The 21,355-nt window shown below is 53.5% G+C and overlaps 6 protein-coding genes across 6 annotated transcripts; 2 read left to right on the top strand and 4 right to left on the bottom strand.

The window, feature by feature from the left end:
* The first annotated feature begins 106 nt into the window (after positions 1-106).
* BD324DRAFT_195473 (hypothetical protein) lies at positions 107-3,967 on the top strand. The gene is made up of 4 exons (XM_022012150.1): positions 107-499; positions 534-2,033; positions 2,074-3,136; positions 3,174-3,967. The coding sequence occupies exons 1-4, from the start codon at positions 257-259 to the stop codon at positions 3,905-3,907; spliced, it is 3,540 nt and encodes a 1,179-aa protein (XP_021868365.1). The 5' UTR covers positions 107-256; the 3' UTR covers positions 3,908-3,967.
* A 7-nt stretch (positions 3,968-3,974) lies between these two features.
* On the bottom strand, positions 3,975-5,158 carry BD324DRAFT_653766 (hypothetical protein; the record flags this gene model as incomplete). The annotated part of the gene is made up of 3 exons (XM_022018700.1): positions 3,975-4,040; positions 4,079-4,981; positions 5,030-5,158. 3 exons carry the CDS (start codon positions 5,156-5,158, stop codon positions 3,975-3,977), a joined length of 1,098 nt encoding a protein of 365 aa, XP_021868364.1.
* Positions 5,159-7,505: 2,347 nt separating this feature from the next.
* BD324DRAFT_638279 (hypothetical protein) lies at positions 7,506-8,796 on the bottom strand. The gene is made up of 5 exons (XM_022017097.1): positions 8,542-8,796; positions 8,294-8,502; positions 8,136-8,238; positions 7,851-8,071; positions 7,506-7,810 (listed from the first exon to the last, which is right to left on the bottom strand). Exons 1-5 carry the CDS (start codon positions 8,650-8,652, stop codon positions 7,684-7,686), a joined length of 771 nt encoding a protein of 256 aa, XP_021868363.1. The 5' UTR covers positions 8,653-8,796; the 3' UTR covers positions 7,506-7,683.
* BD324DRAFT_638273 (hypothetical protein) lies at positions 8,797-12,539 on the bottom strand. Its single transcript, XM_022017096.1, has 5 exons — positions 12,032-12,539; positions 9,622-11,987; positions 9,415-9,578; positions 9,254-9,367; positions 8,797-9,204 (listed from the first exon to the last, which is right to left on the bottom strand). The coding sequence occupies exons 1-5, from the start codon at positions 12,342-12,344 to the stop codon at positions 8,922-8,924; spliced, it is 3,240 nt and encodes a 1,079-aa protein (XP_021868362.1). The 5' UTR covers positions 12,345-12,539; the 3' UTR covers positions 8,797-8,921.
* A 186-nt stretch (positions 12,540-12,725) lies between these two features.
* BD324DRAFT_658110 (hypothetical protein) lies at positions 12,726-18,872 on the top strand. Its single transcript, XM_022018877.1, has 4 exons — positions 12,726-13,568; positions 13,608-17,210; positions 17,256-17,887; positions 17,934-18,872. Exons 1-4 carry the CDS (start codon positions 13,032-13,034, stop codon positions 18,820-18,822), a joined length of 5,661 nt encoding a protein of 1,886 aa, XP_021868361.1. The 5' UTR covers positions 12,726-13,031; the 3' UTR covers positions 18,823-18,872.
* Positions 18,873-19,003: 131 nt separating this feature from the next.
* Positions 19,004-21,138, bottom strand: BD324DRAFT_653761 (MFS general substrate transporter; the record flags this gene model as incomplete). The annotated part of the gene is made up of 10 exons (XM_022018699.1): positions 19,004-19,016; positions 19,065-19,279; positions 19,336-19,433; positions 19,488-19,799; positions 19,843-20,114; positions 20,170-20,354; positions 20,402-20,465; positions 20,520-20,546; positions 20,597-20,811; positions 20,863-21,138. The coding sequence occupies 10 exons, from the start codon at positions 21,136-21,138 to the stop codon at positions 19,004-19,006; spliced, it is 1,677 nt and encodes a 558-aa protein (XP_021868360.1).
* Positions 21,139-21,355: the final 217 nt, after the last annotated feature.

The following is a 21,355-nucleotide window of genomic DNA, read 5'->3' as shown; positions in this document are numbered from 1 at the left end:
TTGAAACGGTTCTCTGCCGAATCGCACGGTCCCGTTACTCGCCTCGTGTGAGCACTATCAAGCTGAAAATCGCCGCACCATGCCTCGTGACCAGAGCTGATACGTCGTATGTCCGTCACCAAACTCGAGAACATTATGTGGGCGCTGATGTCCTGAACCAACAGAAATCGAATCCGTTGACCTCGCAACCTGAGTCAAAGGAGGCAGTCTTGTCCCCAAACACATACCTCGACTTGCGCGCCTCCCGCCTCCTACCATGTCGACCATGACTGCATCTCCTCTACCATCACATATGACGAACAATGTGACCTCCACGCCGACGTCCTCTCGGAACCGTTCTGCTCCTGGTCCACCAGAGTCTTCGCCACAGCATGGCAGTCCAAGGAGCAGCTCGTCAAAAGATGGAACGCTCGCTACGGATGTTGAAACGGTGTTGAGATCGCATGGTGGAGACACTCGAAAGGCCCTCGAAGGGTTATTGACCGACCGCAGCAGCCTAGTGAGCCCCTTAAATAGACAGAGCTGACCCGCAGCAATCTCAAAACTCTCAATTGTGGAAGCTCATCGAGAAACAGCGAGGGCAATGCGCGTCCCTGCTATCTGATAATGATCGTTTACGGACGGAGAGAGATAGAGCCAACGGCAAGCTTCTGGCGGCAGGCTTGGAGCCCATCAGCTCGAAGAAGATGTCCAACAGCTCAAGTGTCACAGGTCTAGGCATCAGAGCAGAGGCTCCACCCATCAGAAGACAATTATCGGATCGCGAGGAAAGACCGAAGGATATTCAGTCGAGCAGCATCATCACCCGACCTAGTCCCGAATTGCAGGACAAATCGTCAAAGCCGAGTCTCACAGTCCCTTCACCCATCGCCTCCTCTCATGGCTCGCCGGTGGAGCGCTCTCCTATTGAGCGCACGGCTTCTCCAACCGAAAAAACATACTCCTCACCCCTTCTGCCCTCACCCATGGTCATCCAGGAGACCAAATTGCGTCCGCAAAGCCGCATGGTGTTTCCTTCCGAAGTATCGTCGTGGCTTTCACTCGCCGACTCGCCGCAGTCCAGACAGAAAGATGCAAAGCAGACCCCACCATCTGGTCTGTCAAATATGATTGTGAGCCCCTCGACCCAAACAAATCCAGATAGACCGGAACCGGGCAATGGCGCACTATCTAGGACTCTTCAGCTTTCCGCAGATGACTCACAACCACAATCAGACGCAGAGACCTCACTGCAGAATATCCCGCCGCGTGGATCAAGCATCCAATCACCCAGAATACAGGACAGTCCGGCATCTCCCGTACAATCTACACATGAATCCTTCAGATCGACCTTGGCAGAGGAGACGGTGCCACAGCAAGCGGTGCAAGAGATGCCGCAGCCGCATCCCCATCTGATTCAGAAGTCTGATACTCCTCAATCCGTCGAGATGGAGGCTACTCAAGAGCTTGTCGATAGCAAGGCCGACGAGGACACACCTAGACGTCACCCTGCTCCACCGGCCCCTTCCTCGAGTCAGACGCTCCCTCGTATTTCCTCTTCCCTCCTGCCTCACGCTCGCATATCTATCCCTACAAGCACTGTATACCCCAATGCCTCTGGGCGAGACGTGCTTTGCTTCATCATCTCCGTTGTCATTCGCCCGCCAAACTCGCAGCCCATCGCTTGGAATGTATCCAAGCTGTTCAGCGCGTTTGTCGATCTGGATGCCAAGATCAAAGCTAGATGTGGCAAGGGTCGAAAGGAGTGGAAAAGCATGGTGGCACCTCTTCCAGATAGCAAGGCGTGGAAGGATTTCGCCCCGAGTAAAATAGACCAACGAAAGGCAGCGCTCGAAGCGTACCTCCAAAGTCTGCTTGTCGCTCCTATCTCGGATAAGACCGACTTGTGCGATTTCCTCTGCACAGATCCCGTTCAGGCCCGACCCACTGCAGCAAGGAAGGAGGGGTATCTGACCAAGAAAGGCAAGAATTTTGGCGGTTGGAAAACGAGGTACTTCGTCCTGTCTGGGCCAGTCATGGAGTATTACGAATCGGTGAGTCGCGTCAGTTCGGGGTCAAGCTGACATTGAACAGCGTGGAGGTCCCCACCTCGGATCCATCGCCATTACGAATGCGCAGATCGGCCGACAGAACCGGCCAACAGAGTCAAGCGACGATCGAGACTTTCGACACGCCTTCCTGATCATTGAGCAGACGCGACGTGGGGCTTCAAATCGGCATGTTTTATGTGCAGAGAGTGATGCTGAGCGCGACGCTTGGATCGAAGTCCTCGTCCGCTATGTTGAGCCAGAGTCCACGCAGCCGCCTCCCCCACCACCAACCCATCAGACAAATCCCGGTCCGGTCGCACAGACTCTCAGTAGGCGCAAAAGCGGTTCACGGAAGAACAGCAAGGACGTGGTCATCACCGCCGCGGCACCTATGGGAACCTTATCGGCAGGAGGCAGCAAATTCAGCGGGGCGCCGTCTCCCACGATCTTCAATGCCATGGAGCAGAAGCGTACAGTGGGCGAGGCGTCGAGTCACAACACCCTGAATTCTCAGGGCCACCTCAACATCGCCCAAAGCTCCTCGAGTGACCAGCTCTCGACCTCGCCATCTAGTCAATCCGGGATGGACCCCGTATCACGTTCCTCAAAGCGCCAAAGCATCATGCCTTCTCGCGGTCCACCGAGTGCTCCATCTGCAGCCTATCTCAGCAAAGTGGCGAATGACGGACTACAACTACCGCCAGGATATGACCGAGATCGGGATCGGAAAGCCAAATCAGGCCGTTTCTGGCACAGCTTTGGAAAGACAAATGACAAGGTTCATCGGCCCGTCTTCGGCGTTGCATTGTCGGACTCGCTGCAAGTAGCGTCCAAAGCGAATCTTCCGGCTATCGTCTACCGCTGTATCGAGTATCTGGAGGCTAAGAAAGCTGAGACCGAGGAAGGAATCTATCGGCTCAGTGGCTCCTCTGCAGTCATCAAAGGTCTCAAAGATAGATTCGATGCTGAAGGCGACGTCAATCTGCTCAAGATTGATGACCGATGGGATCCACACGCTATTGCCGGTTTGCTCAAAGCGTTCCTACGTGAACTACCAATGAGCCTGTTGACTCTTGATCTGCATCCTCGTTTTTTGGCCGTCATGGGTGAGTGTTCCTGTGGAGAATATTGCTGAGCCAAAAGATATCATTGAATCATCCGGCAGGGTGTCAGAGTTATCGCGGTTGGTGTCCGAACTCCCTCCACCGAACTATGCTCTGCTGCGAGCACTCACCGCCCATCTGATTCTCATTGTGCGAAACTCTGCCGTCAACAAGATGACTTTGCGCAATATTGGAATAGTCTTCTCCCCGACGTTGGGCATTCCCGCCGGTATCTTTTCTGAGATGGTCACCAGCTTCGGAGCGATCTTTGACGATGAGGGCTTGGAGCCAGATGTCGCTCCTTCTGATCCGCCAGATGAGTCTATGGACCAGGAACACGGCACGAGGAAGCGAAATAGTATGCTATATCAGGCTGGCGGTGCGGATGCTCTTCTAGGGCTGGGTGGCCGCTCACTCGAACCTGGTAAGTCAAGCTCTCGAAGCGAGGCTGACGCCTTTATAGCCCTCGAGGATTCTTCTTCGGAGGTTTCGACCGATAACGAGATAGAGTCAGAAACGCCTTCTGCCCGATCGGAGGAGAGTCTAAATGAGAGCATCACCACACCTCGCGCCGAGGCATACCCATCTCCTCCGACTGTCCGCAGGCCTAAAGCGTCCTCTCGGACCATAGATCTCAGTGTATCAGTGGAACCTTCCGGCCCAATGACCGAACTTGGAGGTCGCAGTCCGACTCATGGCCATCATGGACTGCCCACAGGACCTCGTCCACCTGACTCGGCGGGACTCGCACAGGGAGCCATCAATCCCGTTTAACAAGCTGTATAAAATGTCTGTCACTGCATATCGATTGTGCTATGGGTCCACCGTGTCGATCTGCAACTCAAGATGTATTCGGTCGCGGTATCACTATATTATCCTCGTCAGAGTCTGGCGTCATGGCGTAATTCTGGGGGTTATGATCTGATATTGACTGACAGGACTCACCTTCACGCACGTGGACCGGGGCACAAACGAGAATCTTTTGTACAGACTCTGGATGCGTTCTGAGGAGGTCTCCAGCTTCTCTCCCTCGTTGCCCAACGGCTCAACTCCTCGCTGCTCTGACTCCGATCCCGAATCCATCTGTCGAGTGGAAGTTGTCGCTTGTCGGTTTTGCGATGGGCAGGGATCTGGAATCTGAGGCGGGTCACCACTGATTGGTTCAGCAATCTCCACTTCAGGGGCGGCGTTGAGCACCACGGAGGGAAGCACGGCCTCTCTGCCTGCTAGACGTAACTCCAAGAGACACATTGCGCCTTGAAAATCTTCAAGCGAGTATAGCAATGGCTCATTTCCGGTCACGACCTTCCTTCGCTTCGAGATCGGAGTGTCCTTGCGATGGTCGGTCGCTTGCTTGCGTTTCGGACGCGACGAAGGGCTAATCGCCACTGATGCGTTCTCGCTCTCCGGCAGCCGGGCGCTTTGCGGATTTTTCAGGATTGAGCTGAGAACTTGCGGAATCATCACATCTCCTCCCTCTTGGAATCTGACTGACGGTCTTGCGGTCTCGTGAGTCGATGCAGGTTGTGGCTCAAAGGAGAGCCCGTCCTCTTGACCTGAGTGTCCAAGTTGGTGCTCCTCTTGTGTGTGTGTGCCAAGTGCTTGAGCCGGAGCGGGGCTGGAGTCGGCCAATACGGTCTCTAGGGATATATGTTCTGCCTTGAGAGGCTTGGAGGAAACTCCTGGCTCCTCCTGCGATGTGATCGTTCTCGCACTGGCGGCAATCATCGGGATCTCTAGCTCGTTCTCCGACTGACTCGCCATGGACCGGTCATCCTCCGTCAAGTTACTACTAATGTCATCAAGAAGAATAGCCTTCTTCGATGATGGATGTGTATTTCGAGAGATCTGACGAGCCTCATCAGCTTTGACGGGCGGGAGTCGAGCTCAGCTCACGTTGTCCTCAGGTAGTGGCTTTGAATTGGTAGATACGGCCTCTGTTGGATCTCTATTCACAGCCCATCCTGCGCTCTGCGATCTCGTCCTCACACGCACATTCAGCTTCACCGGGCCCGAAAGGTCCATTGCTGACCCCGAGCTCTTCTTGGATCTGCATGACCTTGACCTTCTCGTCCCTTGACCTTCCTTGACCCTGCCTTTGCCCCTGAACTTACCGCTTCTGCCACCTCGTTCCTCGTCCATGGAAACAACAGAGGTGATGGTGGATCCGGATCGGAGTCGCATCGTCATGAGCTTCCAAGGAGACTCTCAAGATGGACTCGACAAGTGACAAGGAGATTCTCAAGGCTCAAGATCCAGATTCGAAGCGATGAGCTACCGGGCGACTGGAGAGAGAGTGGGACGTCCAGTCTAGGACCTTGATCTGCCCAACGACACCTAACCCCCGCTCGGACCTTCTGGCAAAACAAATCTGCATGAGTTACGCCACATGGGCGCCACTGCCTTCGTTCTGATACTGATACTTGCGAGTGCATCGCCGCTGGACTCTAGACGAAGAGGTCGAAGAAAAGAATGGCGCACTGTGAAACCGACGGTCCGGGCAACAGCCTGGTCTCTGGGGGCTGTTGGCGTTACTACGGCAAACGATGGATAATCCTCAATGAAATTGCGCCTCAAACTTGTTCAGTGGACCACACGGGCGATTACGGCAAGAGAAGCGTTCTCCCACAGCTCCTTCCATCCGTTCCAGCACACTTCAAGCCGTGGATACCACTTTTGAAAGTCCGCCCACACGGTATAGATAGGACCATCCATGTCTCCGCCGCCACCGCCGCCCGGTCCTCTTCGATCCTTCACCTATCCTGCGAGATTATATCAGATCTCTTCAGCTTACACACTGCAAACTTCCCTGCCAGCATCGACGCATCCTTCAACCTTCAACTGAAATCATGGGCAATCAATCGGCTGTACCCATGAGGATCGCTCCGCCTGGGTCTGGCTATTGCGCCTCGAATCACGATTCTGAACAGGAGGACAATCTCGGCGAGCTCCCGACAGACATCAGAGATCCTATCACCGGGCCAGAGCCGACCGGCCCCAGTAAGTATATGATGAGCGGCGCTCTGTTAGACTTCAAGGACACGTCTAATGCAACGCACGAAGAGGAATGGAACCGAATCATGGCACAACGAGCGCAAGAGAGGGATCGCCAGTTGACTGAATTGAGCGTACAATTCCTGAGCAAGTATACAAGGGAAGAAGCAGGCGAGACTTATATTGACCTCTGTCGCGATCTCACGCTATGGACAAGAGCTCGGAGTCTAGACCCAGAGACAGAGAGCAAGCAACGCGAATCCCTCCGCTCCAGACTGGACGCAGCTGTCGCCGGTGTGACTGAGAGAGGTGACTTACCGACTGATCAGATCGGCTCGCTCATGTATTTTTCTCAGCGAGAACCACCTTACAGAGTAGCGCATATGCTCCCTCTCAAGAACGTCGGCAGAATGTCTTTAACAATATCTTCAACGCCGGTCTAGGGGACGATAAAGATCGGACATTGGCCTCCGAACTGATGTGTCTCGAGGACGAGCAGTGGACTCAAGCTGACTCTGATGACTCTGAAGAGTTCGACAATCTGCAGCGTGCGTACTGCAAGCTAAAAACGAGGGGACTTCGGTATTCGACGCGAAAGTTACCGTCGCCTGAGCCAGACTCCCCCTCAGGTGAGCGGTTTCGATCCGCGTCACAAGCGTATTAACAGCCTTTGACCTCCTACAGATGATGAAAGCGATGTCAAGTATCCTTCATGGCTGAATCGTCACTATGGCTGGCAAACGGAAGCATATGATGTTCCATCCAGAATCAGAAGGAGATACGGGGATTATTAAGTCGCTGTTCCTTCAAGTGAGTACACACGATGGAGGGGACTCAAGGATCGTATACGAGTAGACGCGTTCATGAATGATCAGTGACTGAGACAGTCGGGAGACCAGGTCGTGTGACATAGGGAAAACGAGCGGGCCCCGCCAACTCTTGTCCAAAACTCATTCTCCCCCCTCGTTTCGGTACTTAAACCCGTGAGAAGCTGACTAGGACTCCCTTCAGTACGCTGACTGAAAGTCTGAGGACGAAGTTAAGCCCTCACGCCGAGCTCGCTGGACAGGAGTGTGGGCAACGCAGATGACAGATGGTCCCTCTCCAGATCAGCCACAGGACCATCCGCTTCCAAACTTTGCTGATGCTGATGCTTCCCCAGTAACCGTGCTTCGGTCTCGTATCTGTGCTTTTGCTCCTGTGTCTCATGACCTTGCTAACTTATTCACATCTCGAGCTACTGCCTCTACCATTCACAAGTCTGGGTCACTATTGCCGAAACCCGCTCGCGGCGTTCCACATCGTAAACCTTGCTCGATAAAGATTAGATTGATGGGTCTTCACAACTCGTGGCGCCCCAATGTATACGATGAACAATGATCTTTTCGCTTCAAGGCCTAGTCCACATGTTTGGCATTGTCAAATCAGCCTCGAAGGAGGCGGTGGAAAAGTCCTCGGCAGTTACTGGCCATTCTGCATAGGGCTACACATAGATTGGACATGCTAAGGTGACAAACGGACTGACTGTTGGACCTGATCACGCCATCGATTGCCATCTACTCAAACTGATTGAACACTTTTGCCCATGCCTCCTTGCCTCCTGTCTCAATGACGTCGCCGTGACATGGGATGATCCTGTCCCACTCGAGCTTGTTGATAGGCTCCAACTCTCTTTTGGCCAGGCTGACGCACAAGATCAGAACGAATGACGATGGAGACTCACGCCTTGTCCTTGACTAATTTGCTGATAGTTGAAGCGTGAAAATGTTCCTCTGGACTCATCTTATGACCGGCGGTCTTGACAAAGAAAGGCATTCCAACGCGAGAATACTGCTCCTTTGGAGGCAGATTGAAAAGCATATCGCCTTGTATGAGAGTCTTAGACGGGTGGTGAACAGCCATGAGCTCATGGTTGGGATGAGCGGTGAATTGAAGTAGTGTGATCTGGAGACATTGCAAGGTCAGACGGGGATCATCATGCCTCATTCAGTCATAAATTTCAACTGACGTGAGGCTCAAATCCGTACTGCTTGGTCTCTCCGCCAGCTCCAAAAAGTCCAGCCCATTGGATCTGAGGTTTGCTCTTGGCAAATCGTTCGACGCCAATAGGTCTGCAATGCATTAGCGAGTTCGAGGATTTTTGACTGCCTCAAGCTCCCTACTCACTGAGCCTTGGGATACGCCTTGGTATACTCCTCGATGTACATGCCATGCTCTCCATCCGGAGTTACTAGCCATTTGACCTCTCCGCCCATATTGCGGATCGTCTCTGCAGTGGCTGGTGAATGAGGCGTCGAGACATAAATGAAGATATCCGTGCTGGGCAGGCGAATGGCCGTCGACCGTCCTCCAATGGCAATCATCCCGAATCGACTCTACGATCCCGATCAGATGTATTCAAGATTAAAGCTCACGAAGGGTTTCGAGAAGGTGACAATGTCGGGGGTCACTTGACGAATGACCAATTCCTTGTCTGTTGAATCTGTCGACTTGCTAATGTCGGGTATTGAGATTGGGGTGGACATGGTGGACGATTGACAGGCCTGTGGTATGCAGCAGAATGATGGCCGGATGTGAACACGTATATACAGGCGATTAAAGGCCGCTATGGTAGACAACAGGATGGGACACAGTCGAGAATTGGAAAGGTGTGCGGACTCGATGCAAGAACGCAAGGATATGGATGCCTCCTCCTCGGAGCATTTCGATCATCAACAGGATGACGCAATAATCATTTGCCGCTTTATCCGGAGAAAAATGCAGCCACTTCCATTTCCTCATTTCATGCTACTGTCTACTCCGTCGTGTCCATGGACTCCAGCAGGGATACTCCTGCTCGCCGTTTCCATGTGTATGCTTCGACAGCGCACAAGACTCCTGCCTCACCGTCTAATCTGACCAGCAGCCCGTCCTTAGTCCAGCTGAGATCATCCGGGGATCGAGATTCGGCGAGTGTTGCTTTCTTTGCCGAGACAGATCCATTGCTCTTGACAAAGCGACCAGGACGGTCGGAATGCTCGATACGGATTTTGGGAGCCACAGATGCCCGAGCATCATCTTCGAGACTAACAGTGTAGCTGAGAAATCATGAACAAATGTTCCCTTCGGAGATCCAGCGCCACCCACACGTCATCCTCGCTCTCCATGTGAAGGTCGTGCGTCCAAAGACTACGCGCGTCCATCTCGTCGGCGTCGGGAATCTCCAAGTAGTCTCGAAGGTCGGAGATGTTGTACTTGATCCTGCAGCAGTGTAAGAATCGAGCCCAGGGCTCAAAATTACTACTTACAAAGGCGCATCGCGAACAAACACGACGCTTGGCAGGACTCCATTTAGGTACCGTGGAGCCTCTTTTAAGGGCTCGGCTACGCGCATGACAGACGCTCTCTGAATAGCCATCTCAGCCATTCTCAATTTTCGGTTTGCTCGCGAGTTTGGAGCCTTTCTCGACGCCTGATCGCAAGTCAGCTCTGGTATCTGACAATAGCGAGCTCACCTTGTATCTTTGCACACCTTCAACGACTATGCTCAGACCATCATGCCCGTTGCCCCAGCCGCGAGAAGCGATACCGTTCCGCAACGTCGACACGTACCGTACCAAACGTGGAGCCAGCCGGACGCTGACAAGGATAGAGTCTTGATCCGAGGGCTTGGCTTTGCTTTCGGTCTTTTCGACTTCCATCGCTGCTTCATGCTTCCATTTGAGCCATCCAGCGTGAATGAGAATGAGACCAAGATCCGAGTCATCGGTATAGACATCTGTACCGAAGATCTGCCGTTGATTCAAGCCCTCGGATAGTTCGAGATCTTCAGGCGTTTCTGGATCCGCAGTGTCCCATCCGTCTTCACCTCTCAGGACCCAAGAGGGTCCCAGGAATGCCGCGTTGATTTGAATGACCATAAGATCGCCGAGTGTGGCATCACCAGGGAGGTCGCCTGCCAGACGCCAATCGGCTCCCCCATAGATATGCCTTGATCTCACAGCTGTCAAATCCGGGATGGTCTTGAGCCAGCTTTCAATCTGGGCCGAGGTGACTTCGGGATACTCTTTGATCTCTCGAGTCAGATTGGCAAGATGAGGTAACGGACGAGTCGGTGCAGGTGCTTGATATGCTGAGGGTGGAGATCTAGCCCGCTCATCCTCTTTCCGACGTTTCGTCTTGTTCGATGATCCACGTCGATGGGCCTGTTCTTCGATCGCCGCGTCCATTCTCGATCGCTTGTCCCTTGGCGTATAATGGTATTCTCGATCTTTCACGCTTGCAGCGTTGGCCGCGGGTATTCCGGGCTCGTTCTTGCCAGCGTAAGAGTACGGTCGAGACTCTCGAGATGTGGGGATTTGATTTGACCCAGGTTCCCCTGGTCGAGCAGCTGCTTGCGGATCGGCATTCGGTGCGTTCAAGACTTCGATACGTGACTGATTTGTCGAGGAGGACTGCCCTACGCGCTCGTAAGGCATACGGTAAAGACCTCCAGGATTGTAGAGGCCAAACTGTCGAGATTCGGTCGGCGGCGGTGGATTCGCCAAACGCTGCTGCTTTTCCCGCTCGGCTCGATCCTTTTCTAGCTTCTCCAATCTCTCTCGTTCTCGGATCCTCTCCTGCTCCCTCTCTCTCTGATCGCGATCTCTTTGTCTCTGACGCTCCCGCTCAAGCCACGAGTTGCCATATGCTCCTCCGTACGAGTTACCACCGAATCCAAATGGGGCCGAATAGCCGTAAGCTGAGAAATGACGGGACTGACCCTGCGCGTTGCTGCCTGCAGTATTCATAGTGCTCGAAGCCGTGACAGGAGGTTTGTTCGAAATGGTGGGTGAAGCCAACGGAGATCTCTCTGGCTGCTGCGGTGGAGCTGCACCCTGCTGCTGCTGCTGCTGAGGCTGAGGCTGCGACAGCTGGTCGGACCTTCGCTGATCACCGGGATAACCCTTCCAAGCTGATCCAGTCTCGGAGCCACCGGATTTCCGGGGAGAGATCACGCCAGGTTGAGGTGGTTTGGTCTCGGTCGTTGACGAGTTGGACAGAGTTCGATTATGCTTGACTTGACCCGCTTGGTCTGATGCACCTGCGGTCGATGAGGAACGATCCCTGTTCTCCCGTTCGAAAGGGGATGGGAGCGCTCGTTTCCCAAGGGAGCTGAAACCGGGCAAGGTAATACTCGTTCGGGCGGTGGATGAGCTTGTGACGCCTGGAGTAGCCACTGGAGAAATGCTAGATTGACCGGACTGCGTTGGGTTTGGCGCGGGGAGAGACCGAGAGACGGTCGGTGAGGGCGGCAATGAAGGTCGAGGGTACGGATTGGGACCGGATGTCGGACCGACATTGGGAGACGTTTGGGTCTCTTTTCTCCTTCGCTCGCTCTCTGCTGCTTGGTCTCTCAACCGCTCCCTTTCCACTCTCTGCCTGTCCAATTCTCTCTCCCTATCTCTTTCTCTCTCTCTCTCCCTCTCCCTAGCAGCCCGGATTTCCCTTTCTCGCTGTATTTGACGCTCCGCTTCACGATTAGGGTTGAAGAATGGATATGCTGAACCCCAACGAGTTCCCAATCCTGCAGGATTGGGAGTGGTATTTTCTGGTCGACGAGCACCTGGTGCTCCGGCTGCGGTAGCCGAGGATGATCCGGCTGTACCGACTGCTGAGGGGGTCGACGCGGCTGATGCTCCAGCAGCTGGTGTAGAGCCTGCGGAGCCAGGAGTCTGTGCGGAATGCGTGTGAACATGGTGATGGTGATGATGGTGATGATGTGATGCAGAAGGCGTCCGATTGGCCGGATCGCCCGACGTTGTTTCTTTCGCGCCCGCGTCATTAGAGGACGGAGTTCGGGATACACGGAACTGAGCGTCGTTCGCGTCTGCAGAGGCGCCTACATAGGTCATTAGCTTTCTAGACCCAAGGGTCTTGACCCACCATCCTTTTGCTTCAGATAGTACTGTCTCTCTCGCTGGATCCGTACTTCCCAAGGATACGGAGACCAGGCGGGATATTTGTCCGACTTGGAGTCTGAAGAAGCAGACGGAGCTCTGTTGATCGACGACCCAGCAGCGGCGTTACCATTGTTACCCTTGGAGGTTGAAGGAGCTGCTTGTGTTGTGGACGGGGCTGGCGTAGGCGGTTTCGTACTCGATGGATTCGATGTTGTCGAACCGGGCCGGTCAAGAGGTGACATTGAGGCCGATACAGCGGACTGATTCGGGGAACGATTGAGCGCGGGTTGCGGCATGAGCTGAGTGTAGATGGGAAGGGAATGAGATGCTGGCTAACACCCTCGACCGCAGCGAGGGGGGCTCGATGGTGTATCGCTTGATTGATAGGATGGTCTGGACAGTATTCGTTGACAGACGTCAGGGAGGGGAGGAAGGAAAGACAGCAGAGCGAGCGGGGGAAAAGGAGAAGGTAGTTAGTCCCTCAGGTACGTCGTGGCGGCAGGGACCGTCCCAACTGATCATCCCATTATTACGTGATTTATTCAGAACCGCAGGCGGGGGGGGCGAGACTTGGTGATATCGGCATTATCATTGATGTCTCTGATGTGGCACTTTATTACGGCATGGGTGACCCCCCAGCCAAAGCTACGTGACTTGTTTTGATCTTTGACCGGGTTGAAACAGGGTTGAAAAATGGGATTTCATTAATTGGATACGGTATATGGGGCAGCCAAGGTGGTCAACATTGGACTCGACACACTGAACAGACTATCGAACAACGTCCCTTGACCATGACAGCTTCTAGTCTGCATGGAATATCTGGCTGAATAGCATGTCTGCACGACCTACCTCATACCTCACGCTGTCGAGCTACCTGCTGCCGTCACTCTCATCAAGGCACGCACACAATTGACCCCCTCGACACACTTTTTGGACTATAAGAACGCTCTGGCGCTTGAAGCTTCATTTCTTCTCTTTCCATCATGGCGAGAGAGGTATCTGTCGAGTCCATCTTTGCGCATCCTCGACCTTCCACGGGAAGCTCTCGGATACCCGTCCCGATTCCCTCGGGGTCAACATCAAAATTACCGGTAGCTTCGCAACCGAGAGTCAGGGCCAGGGTTGCTCGAGCAGCTTTAGGAGAGATACATGATCCTTCGAACCTCGGTACCAGGATGAGTGCGACACCGTCGACCAAGAGGAAGTTCATCAAGCCTCGTGGGACGCCAAGGCCTGGCAAGCTCGACCCAACTTCGTCAGCCGCTCAATCCAACTCACCCCGTCCTGTCGCCACCTCGTCAAGCCGATTTCATCATCAGACAACGCATTCCTTTCAATTGGAAGATGGAGAGGAGACAATGCTGATGGATGTCCAACCTCCTTCATCCTTCAGCGGGATCTCCTCGCCGGAGCCTTTCCCCATGCCAGATCAATCATCCGTCACAGAGCGCTCTTTTGTTCGCTCGAGTCGCGTGGGACCAGGAAAACTAATGACACCGTTGAACAGTCAACAAAGCAACGTGAGATTCTGATTCGATGTGGAGACTGATTCTTGTCAGGCTGATCACTCGCTACTCGAGACCACCTCGATACCTCATCCTGCACTCCGACGTCTCCCAACACCTCCTTCATCACAGTCTGGGCCCTCCTCTCCACCTTCCAAGCCCAGCCACAAGGTCCGCTCGAGAGCCATTTATTCCCCACCGCGCCCCCAACAACATGTGCACTCCCCTTCCGAACCATCTCCCAATCCTCGGAGCAAGAAGTCGCCCAAGTTAGACTCCGCTTCCACCTTCATCACTGCTGGCAAGCCAATCAGTCGATTCTCAGCTACCCCCGCCCATGCGTCAGGACTTCTGAGCACCCCACAAACCGCCTCCCAGGTTTCCGCCACAGCTCGAGCTAGTGCGACAGCACAGAACAAGAGACGCCAATCGGCTCGACCTACAATGTCACCTGTCAGTACTCCCCAGGAGGTAAAAGGCAGCAGAAAAGGCCCCATACCATCTACCGCTCCAGCTGCGATACGTAAACCTCGGCAGTCGGCAGCAAACAGTTCATACACTAAGCATACTGCCAAGACAGTCAAGCGACGTGAATCTTTGCCTGTAGCGAGCGGCCGGCGAAAGTCCACGACTCCGCTATCCGTTTCATCGTCCTGTGCTAGGCGAAAATCCGCCATTCTACCCCAGAGGATCCCCATCGAACCTGGAGAGGACCCTTTACTCTTACGAGGACCTGATGGGGATGAGACGGCCAGATGGTTGGAGCTTTCTGAAAGAAGCAGAATGGAGTTGATGACCACCAGTCGCGAGAGACTAGGTAGCCAACAACCCTCAGAGATCCTCTCAGCATCGCTTCGCGGATCGAGCGCTTCAAGGCAGTCGGAAACTCGATCGTGGTCAAAACCGCGATCACTACTTCGACGGTCCGCTACGCCTCGTCCCATCCTTTTCCCAAGTCCTCCTCATGAGGTAGACACAAATCCGAAGACAAGAATTGAAGACTCGATGGACGAGGCTCCTGAATTCGACATGCCGTTATTCGATACTGCTGATGGTTGGGACTCTGGCGCTTCGGACAATGAGGTTGATGACCGTTGCGTTGGAGAAGACACATTCTTGCACGCTCTTGGAAAGAATGGAAAGACTTCGACACCGGTGAGGCTCTCAGGGCCACCGGTACGCATGTCTTCGACATCGCCTGCCATCGGATCCACTCAGGTCGAATCTGCTGTCAGCGTCGGAACACACGGACTCCTTCCTTCATCCGTGGACACTGTAGCCTTAGTCTCCGAGCTCAGCGAAAGAGACGGGAGCGAAACACCTCGAAGCATCAGTGGTCCAGTGGAACTCCCCAATTCCCCGAGCTTCCGTGTACAAGCTGATCAAGGTTCAGAATCAGCACCTATGGAACAAGGTCACTCTCTGGAAAGCGTGGACGATGTCGAGACCAGCATCATTGTTCAAGACAATTCGGACGATGATAATCCAGGGTATAGAATATCAAGATCCCTGATTGGTGTTGAAGAGGACAACTTCAGCGAGAAGCACGCTTGTCCTGGTTCCGAGCATTCACCGAAAGACCAGAACATCGAGGACATCATTGCTGCTCATCTGACACCAGAAGCCAAAAGGGCTTGGCCTACGACCGATCCGAGCTCGCCCGTTGTGACGCCCATCCTCAAAGTGGCGACACCCATGTTGTCTTTCAAGCGTCAGTACGTAACTCGACGAGATCTTGCCAAATCCACGTTCACGTTCGAGCTGGCCACCAAGACTTCTGACCGAATAAATGAGCAGCAAGAAATCTGCAACGATAGCGCAAGCGATGACGGTATTCAGAATGCCATCGACCGATCTCTGCTGGCAGAAGATATCGATGGGATTGGCATTGAGGAGCCTGAAGCATCTTCTAAGCTTCGAGAGATGCCAGACTCTGCAATCGTTCGTGATGCGGCTTCAGATGGTCAGGATGGTTCCGAGCCCTCAGGCAGTATATCTGGAGACGTGACCATGGAAGCGAATAGTGACGAATGGGATATCTCAGTCGGACAGGCAAAACCCGATTTTGGCTCACCAAACGTCGACCCATCCGCCATCCTTCCGAGTGCCCATTCAATTGCGGGATCGATTGCGGGCAGTGACGAAGATGATACGGATGAGCCGGCACGATATTCTCGGCGCACAGTTGCTTCTCTCATCGACGCCATCCGCTTCAAACTTCCGCCAGCGGCTGATCCCACGAAATCCGATGCACTTGGATATCAGGAGCTTGAGATTGAGGACAATCTTATGTCTCGGAAAGAAGAGGAGATTGATGCGCAGCAGCATGTGCCAGAAGATATCGTAGAAGAAGCCACGCGAGAGCAGGAGGAGATGACTCAGGAGAAAGAAGGAGAGGAGACGGATGTGGTTGCTGTGGTGGACGCGTCGGCTGTCAATCAGCACGAAGAATCACGGGGTGTGGAGGACCGGGACAGTGTCGCCAGCCACATCCCTGAACCTACTCAAGCCGCCTTCGAGTCCGAGTTGTCCAAAAAGTCACCGACCAGGCCTGCCTCGCCTTTTAGACTGACTCCTCTCGAGACGAACCCTCCGGTCCAGACTGGTCGGAAGCTGCCAGAATCAGGCCCAGAACCCGCTGATATCTTATTGCAAGTTACGGAAACGCCTGCATCGCTACCTGAAATTGTGTCCAATGTTACGGATAGAGGCGATTCGAATCCACCTACTGCCCAGGCGAAGACACACAGGATATGCCTAACATTGGTCCCAAAAGGAGTAATCAAAGTCGAGCCCGTTTCGCAGACAATCAGCTTGCTGGGAGGCGCAGCGTTTGCTGAGACGGCTCTCCCTGCTTCGTCTGGCATGTTCACCGATCCGCAAGATGGAGGTCCACATCTGGATCCCACATTGCATCATGACCCTTTGCCTGACGTTGCAGCCGAGTCCCCCGTTGTTCCGCTATCGTCCGCCGAGGCAGACGGCGTGGCAACGAACGATGTCAGCTCCGGGGATGCGACAATCAGCTGTCCAGACGAGTCTGGCGCGTCAATAGGGCCAATGGATACTCCCTCGCCCTTCATGCCTCCCAGCCAATCTGGTCGAGAAAGACCTCTTCCTCCGGTCTTGAGGTTTCCTCGAAACAACTCTCCGAAAGGTCCATCCCTCGAGCTGGTGCTGGCCAGTCGAGTCAAGCACCCTTCTCGACTGTCCAATTACATCACTGCGTCAGCTAGCTCATCTCCGGAGAAGCTCACGGTTGAAGCGGGGAGCAGACTTCCGTCAGATCCGATACGGGATGTCGTCGGAGTGTCAATGCTCGAGGAATGTCAGACTGCACGGTCTGCAGTAGCAGAAATTGCCACTCAACCAGAGGATGTCAACGAGGGGGATGTTCTCGCCGCATGTGGCTCCGCATCTGCCTCAGCATTGGGTCTGTCTGGACTAAGTGGACGCTCGGCATCTTTGTCAGCTCCTGGGCCGTCCTCAGCTGGTGAAAGATCCCCCGGTTCCCGGTCTTTCCGTTCTTTGGCCGATGAGATGGCCACATCGTCTCAGGGCGATATGTCCACTTGGAGCCAGGTTCACGGCTCACTGGTCGAAGTGTCTTCCCTTGATCCAAGGGCAGCTGCTAGAGCGGCAGCCATTCTGAAAATGGTGGGTCAGATCTTGAGCTGTACTTGTGGACTGATGCATCTCTAGAACCACGCCTACATCCAGGACGGGATTCTTCCAGTCACACCTTCTGCCGCCTCTATCCCGCTGCCTCTTACACCATCAACCTCTACAACGCGACGTATACATCGGACTCCGAGACCGTTTGAATCACCCTATTTTGAGAGTATCGAGTTATCACGTCACTTGAGCGAAGAAGAACTCCTTCACGAAGCCGAATTGGAGATTGTTGCCAACAGCCGACACCGGTCCAGAGGCCTCAGCATGGCTAGGGATATGGACAATGGGTACTCGAGCGATGCTAGCGAGATGCTATTACCTGGAGGATGGGCCAGGACACCTCGCAAGCGCAAAATGTCAGAAGCGATGCCTGAGGCTGATCGGATCGTTGCAAAGACGTCCCTTCGATCTACAATGGGATCCGACCGGCCCTGGGGAGTGAAGGAGTGGAAGCGGCTGGAAAAGGTGTATCGAGCGGAGAAATTGGCGTGGTCTCAGGATCAAGGTGGTGCTAATGTGTCACCACCCGGCTGGCTAGGCTGGGCTGCTGCCAAGTTTGGTGCGCCATCTGCAAAGAACAAGGAATGGGACATTGGAAGAGTTGTTCAACGCTTTCTAGAACTCGAGTGCGCTGAAGGATCTGACGGGGATTGGTCATCGTGAGTCAGCAGCTCTATGGCTGGATGAAAGGCTGATCGATGTCAGGACCCTCATCCGACTCAGAGTCGAGGCGATCGAGAGGCGACAGTCACGACGCAAAGGCGGCGGTGCCGATGCTAGGCTTGACGCTCACTCCAGTAAGCGACAGCGAACGAACCTGGAGACCCCAAGACGGCAAGAGGCGACAGACAACTCAATCGCGATCGTTCCGCCCAGCACGATCCGCAGACTCTTCGGTTCCATCTGGGGTTCATCGTTCACAGTCGCCCGTTCGGAGAAGAGCGCTGGAGTCAAGGAGGACAATGCAACTACTCCTGTGTCATCTAGTCTGACCCTACAGCAAGCCGTCGGAGAGCAATCTGTCGACCCGCCTTCGATCACGGCTCCATCCCAAGTGCAACCCGTGAAGCAAGTCAGGACTTCAACAATCACCGACTCGACACCGAGTCGGTTCCAACCTGCTCATCCTTCTTCACCCGCTTGGTCGCCTGCGTTGCCTGTGCCGGGAGCCATGCCTCGCTCGCCAAAGCCAAAGCCCCCGCCTCTGCACCTTCAGAAGCCATCTGTCGCTACCGACTCCACCGGACCCAATGACCCAGCAGGCATATATGGATCCTCCCCTGTCACTTTGTCTGCTACGTCATCAACACCTACCATAAGAACCAAATCACTGTACCCACCACTTTATCCCGATTTGTCAAAACGGGCTGAACCCATTCGTAATCTGTTCGAGACGCCCTCTACAACTAGATTATCGCCTTCTTCTTCTGTTTCTGTGCCCATATCTATCCCCAGAGGTCGTATTCCGAGTCCTAGTGTCAAAGAGCTCGCAAAATCCTTTGAGGACGAAGGTGTCTTGAGTAAAATGTACAAAGGAAAAGCCAAAGAGAGGGAGAAGAATGCTCTGCGCCGAGTGCAGAATAGAGGTGGGTAGACTCTCCAGTTGCCGTATTTTATAATCTATGCATACGTATAGACCTCGAGCAATCTGCTTTTGGCTGAGTCGGCGTTCAATGTATCCGCACTAGGTTCAGGGATAGTCATGTATTCACTTCCGTGTACTACATCGCTTATCAATAGCACAAACTCTTGGCAGCAATCTCTGTACGAGCACCTCAATGTACGAATCTGTAGACGCCGTCAGCTGATGACTCGAGTGACGCAAGATTGACTGACTTGAACAGAAGACTCCTGCTTCCCTCCAGCTCTGCTCTCTGAGCCACCTCTTGCTTTTCCATCGGTGGCAGACTCTGCCACCTTTGTACTCGTTTCCTATTGGTTCGTTTATAATCGAGCTTGATGAGTATCCACAGGATGATGGCCGCGCCACAAAAGGCAATGTTGATATCGTTTCCTCTTTTGTACTGAGGCGAGTCGTCTGCACGATAGATCTGAACGGTATGAGAATCTTGTCCTGGCACGCAGATACAGAGCTCCACCGGCTCACCTGACTGGCCCAGACGGCATAAATGTTAGCTGCGCCAATGATGGCTCCACTGGCGACCGTCCGTTTCGCCACGCCTGCGGTGTTTTCCGTCATCCAGCCTGAGACCCATCAGCAGTGATCTTACGGCTAGCTGGAGATAGAGCCTAGCGTACCAATGTTCAAGCTGTGAGTCTGAGGCCAGCTGCCAGCGATAAGTGCTCCGGCGTATTTTGCACCTCGGGGTGCATCCTCAGGTAAGACGCGAAGAATGACGAATCCCACCAAGAACCAAGTGGCGCCGAACAATCCATGTAGACCTCTCTCCTTGGTCTTATCAGAGTGCCAGCCCATGAGAACCATGGATATACATTGAAGAATGTACACAGGCGCGGTGAGAGCATTGGCAGCAAAGACGGAATATTTGAAACTTTTGATGACGGTGGGCAGATATGTTCCTAGAGGTGCTCCGGGAGTCAGACCGATCACTTTGAAGAGCGTCAGGGGGGAGCCTCTTCATGATAAACTCACTGGTAAGGATCAAGTGCGCCCAGACATGACGATCCGTCAAGGCATCTTTAATATCGTACAATGTCACTCGAGTGGTCAAGTACTTGAGTTTGTTCGGATCATCTCGAATAGTCCGAGTGACAGCGATGCTCTGTTGACGTTCATCGAACCAACCCTCTGTCCTGCTAATTGTCCGTAGTCCCCCTGCTGTAGTGGCAACACTTCCAGGAAGGTAAAACCATAGCCACACAGCCACAGTCAACGTCAAAGCTCCGTCAACAAGGAAGAGCCACCTGCCACAAATGGATCAATGGCTTGTGGAAATGTTCAGTGCGAGTTGACACCCACTTCCAGCCATACAGGCCTCTGACACCGTGCAGCCTCAGTAATCCACTCGCCATGATACCGCTAACTGCCGATGCTACCGCTTGGATCCCCCAAAACCAGGACAATCGAGTGACCAGTTCATCTGATTTGTAAAATGTTCCCAGGTAGACCAATGTGGCGGGGATGACACCTCCTTCGGTCAGTGCCTGCGAGATCGTCAGATTTACATATTACAGTCGGCTTCGTGACTCACAATAAAGGATCTGACGAGAAAGTATCCAGCCTCATTCGTGATTGCTGCGTGTGCGAGTGTGACGCTAGACCAGGAGGTCAACAAGATTTCAAACAAGGCTCACTCGCATGTCACCTACATTCCCCATGAGAACATGGCTAATGGTCTGAAGCGTGGACAGCATTAGTGGCGGTCTTTTGCATGAAAAATGCTCACATGTATCGGTGGGGGCCGACGAACTTCCCAACAACGGCTCCAAAGAGGGTCGCGATGGTGAATATCACAGCATACACCTGACTGTGGAAAGTGTCAGCGACGTGCAGTTCTTGGCGAAATGTTTTGACTCGCTTAGCAGTGTTGACAGTGTTGATCGTGAAGCCGAGGTCCTGAGGTAGACCCGCAGAAATAGCATTCGAGATATTGGTGCGGTCCTGAGTGATTGTCAAAATAGGAAGGGCTTCACTATGTACAGAGACACTCACGATGTTCAGGACAAAAGTCGACAGTAGGACCGCTGTGAAAAGCCTTGTATCCAGCTTTCGAATGACTTTACCCTCCTCTTCCTTGGTATATACCAGTTCCTCTATGAATAAATCCTGTTCTGATGCCGAACGATCTCTCAACACTTGTCTGTAGAGCTGTTGCAAGTCTTCGCCCTCATCCTCACTACTGGAGGTATCTGTAAATACGTCCTTGCCGTCATCAGAGGGGGCCGCGCGGGTGGCAGAAAGATTGACCAACTCTCCTTCCTTTGACATGGTAAATTGGAATACAGTAGCACTGAGCTACGGAACAACACCCTGAGACTCATATACGTCAGTCTGAGAGCACTTTACACATCGAAAGAACAAGCCGAGTCGGTAACAATGATGGAATGCCCCGGGCATTCACGATGGCGACAGACATACGACATACTGTACGTGATCCGACAAAACCAAATGTTCTTCGAAAGCTTCACAAGTACCCCTCCGTCTC

The sequence above is a fragment of the Kockovaella imperatae genome, assembly GCF_002102565.1.
Source record: "Kockovaella imperatae strain NRRL Y-17943 chromosome Unknown BD324scaffold_16, whole genome shotgun sequence".
Taxonomy (NCBI): Eukaryota; Fungi; Basidiomycota; class Tremellomycetes; order Tremellales; family Cuniculitremaceae; genus Kockovaella; species Kockovaella imperatae.
Note: the sequence above shows the minus strand (reverse complement) of the source record. Positions and strands in the feature narration are given on the sequence as shown.

Bases quoted from the DNA above. Each gene is read 5' to 3' on its own strand.
- BD324DRAFT_638279 (XM_022017097.1), bottom strand. From the start codon at position 8,652: ATGTCCACCCCAATCTCAATACCCGACATTAGCAAGTCGACAGATTCA. The intron at 8,239-8,293 runs GTGAGTAGGGAG...AATGCATTGCAG, and splicing joins AAGGCGTATCCCAAGGCTCA to ACCTATTGGCGTCGAACGAT. The intron at 8,072-8,135 runs GTCAGTTGAAAT...CAATGTCTCCAG, and splicing joins AGTACGGATTTGAGCCTCAC to ATCACACTACTTCAATTCAC.
- BD324DRAFT_195473 (XM_022012150.1), top strand. From the start codon at position 257: ATGTCGACCATGACTGCATCTCCTCTACCATCACATATGACGAACAAT. The intron at 500-533 runs GTGAGCCCCTTA...GCTGACCCGCAG, and splicing joins TGACCGACCGCAGCAGCCTA to CAATCTCAAAACTCTCAATT. The intron at 2,034-2,073 runs GTGAGTCGCGTC...GACATTGAACAG, and splicing joins TCATGGAGTATTACGAATCG to CGTGGAGGTCCCCACCTCGG.
- BD324DRAFT_638273 (XM_022017096.1), bottom strand. From the start codon at position 12,344: ATGCCGCAACCCGCGCTCAATCGTTCCCCGAATCAGTCCGCTGTATCG. The intron at 11,988-12,031 runs GTGGGTCAAGAC...TGACCTATGTAG, and splicing joins CTATCTGAAGCAAAAGGATG to GCGCCTCTGCAGACGCGAAC. The intron at 9,368-9,414 runs GTAAGTAGTAAT...ACACTGCTGCAG, and splicing joins TTTGTTCGCGATGCGCCTTT to GATCAAGTACAACATCTCCG.
- BD324DRAFT_658110 (XM_022018877.1), top strand. From the start codon at position 13,032: ATGGCGAGAGAGGTATCTGTCGAGTCCATCTTTGCGCATCCTCGACCT. The intron at 13,569-13,607 runs GTGAGATTCTGA...GATTCTTGTCAG, and splicing joins TGAACAGTCAACAAAGCAAC to GCTGATCACTCGCTACTCGA. The intron at 17,211-17,255 runs GTGGGTCAGATC...ATGCATCTCTAG, and splicing joins CGGCAGCCATTCTGAAAATG to AACCACGCCTACATCCAGGA.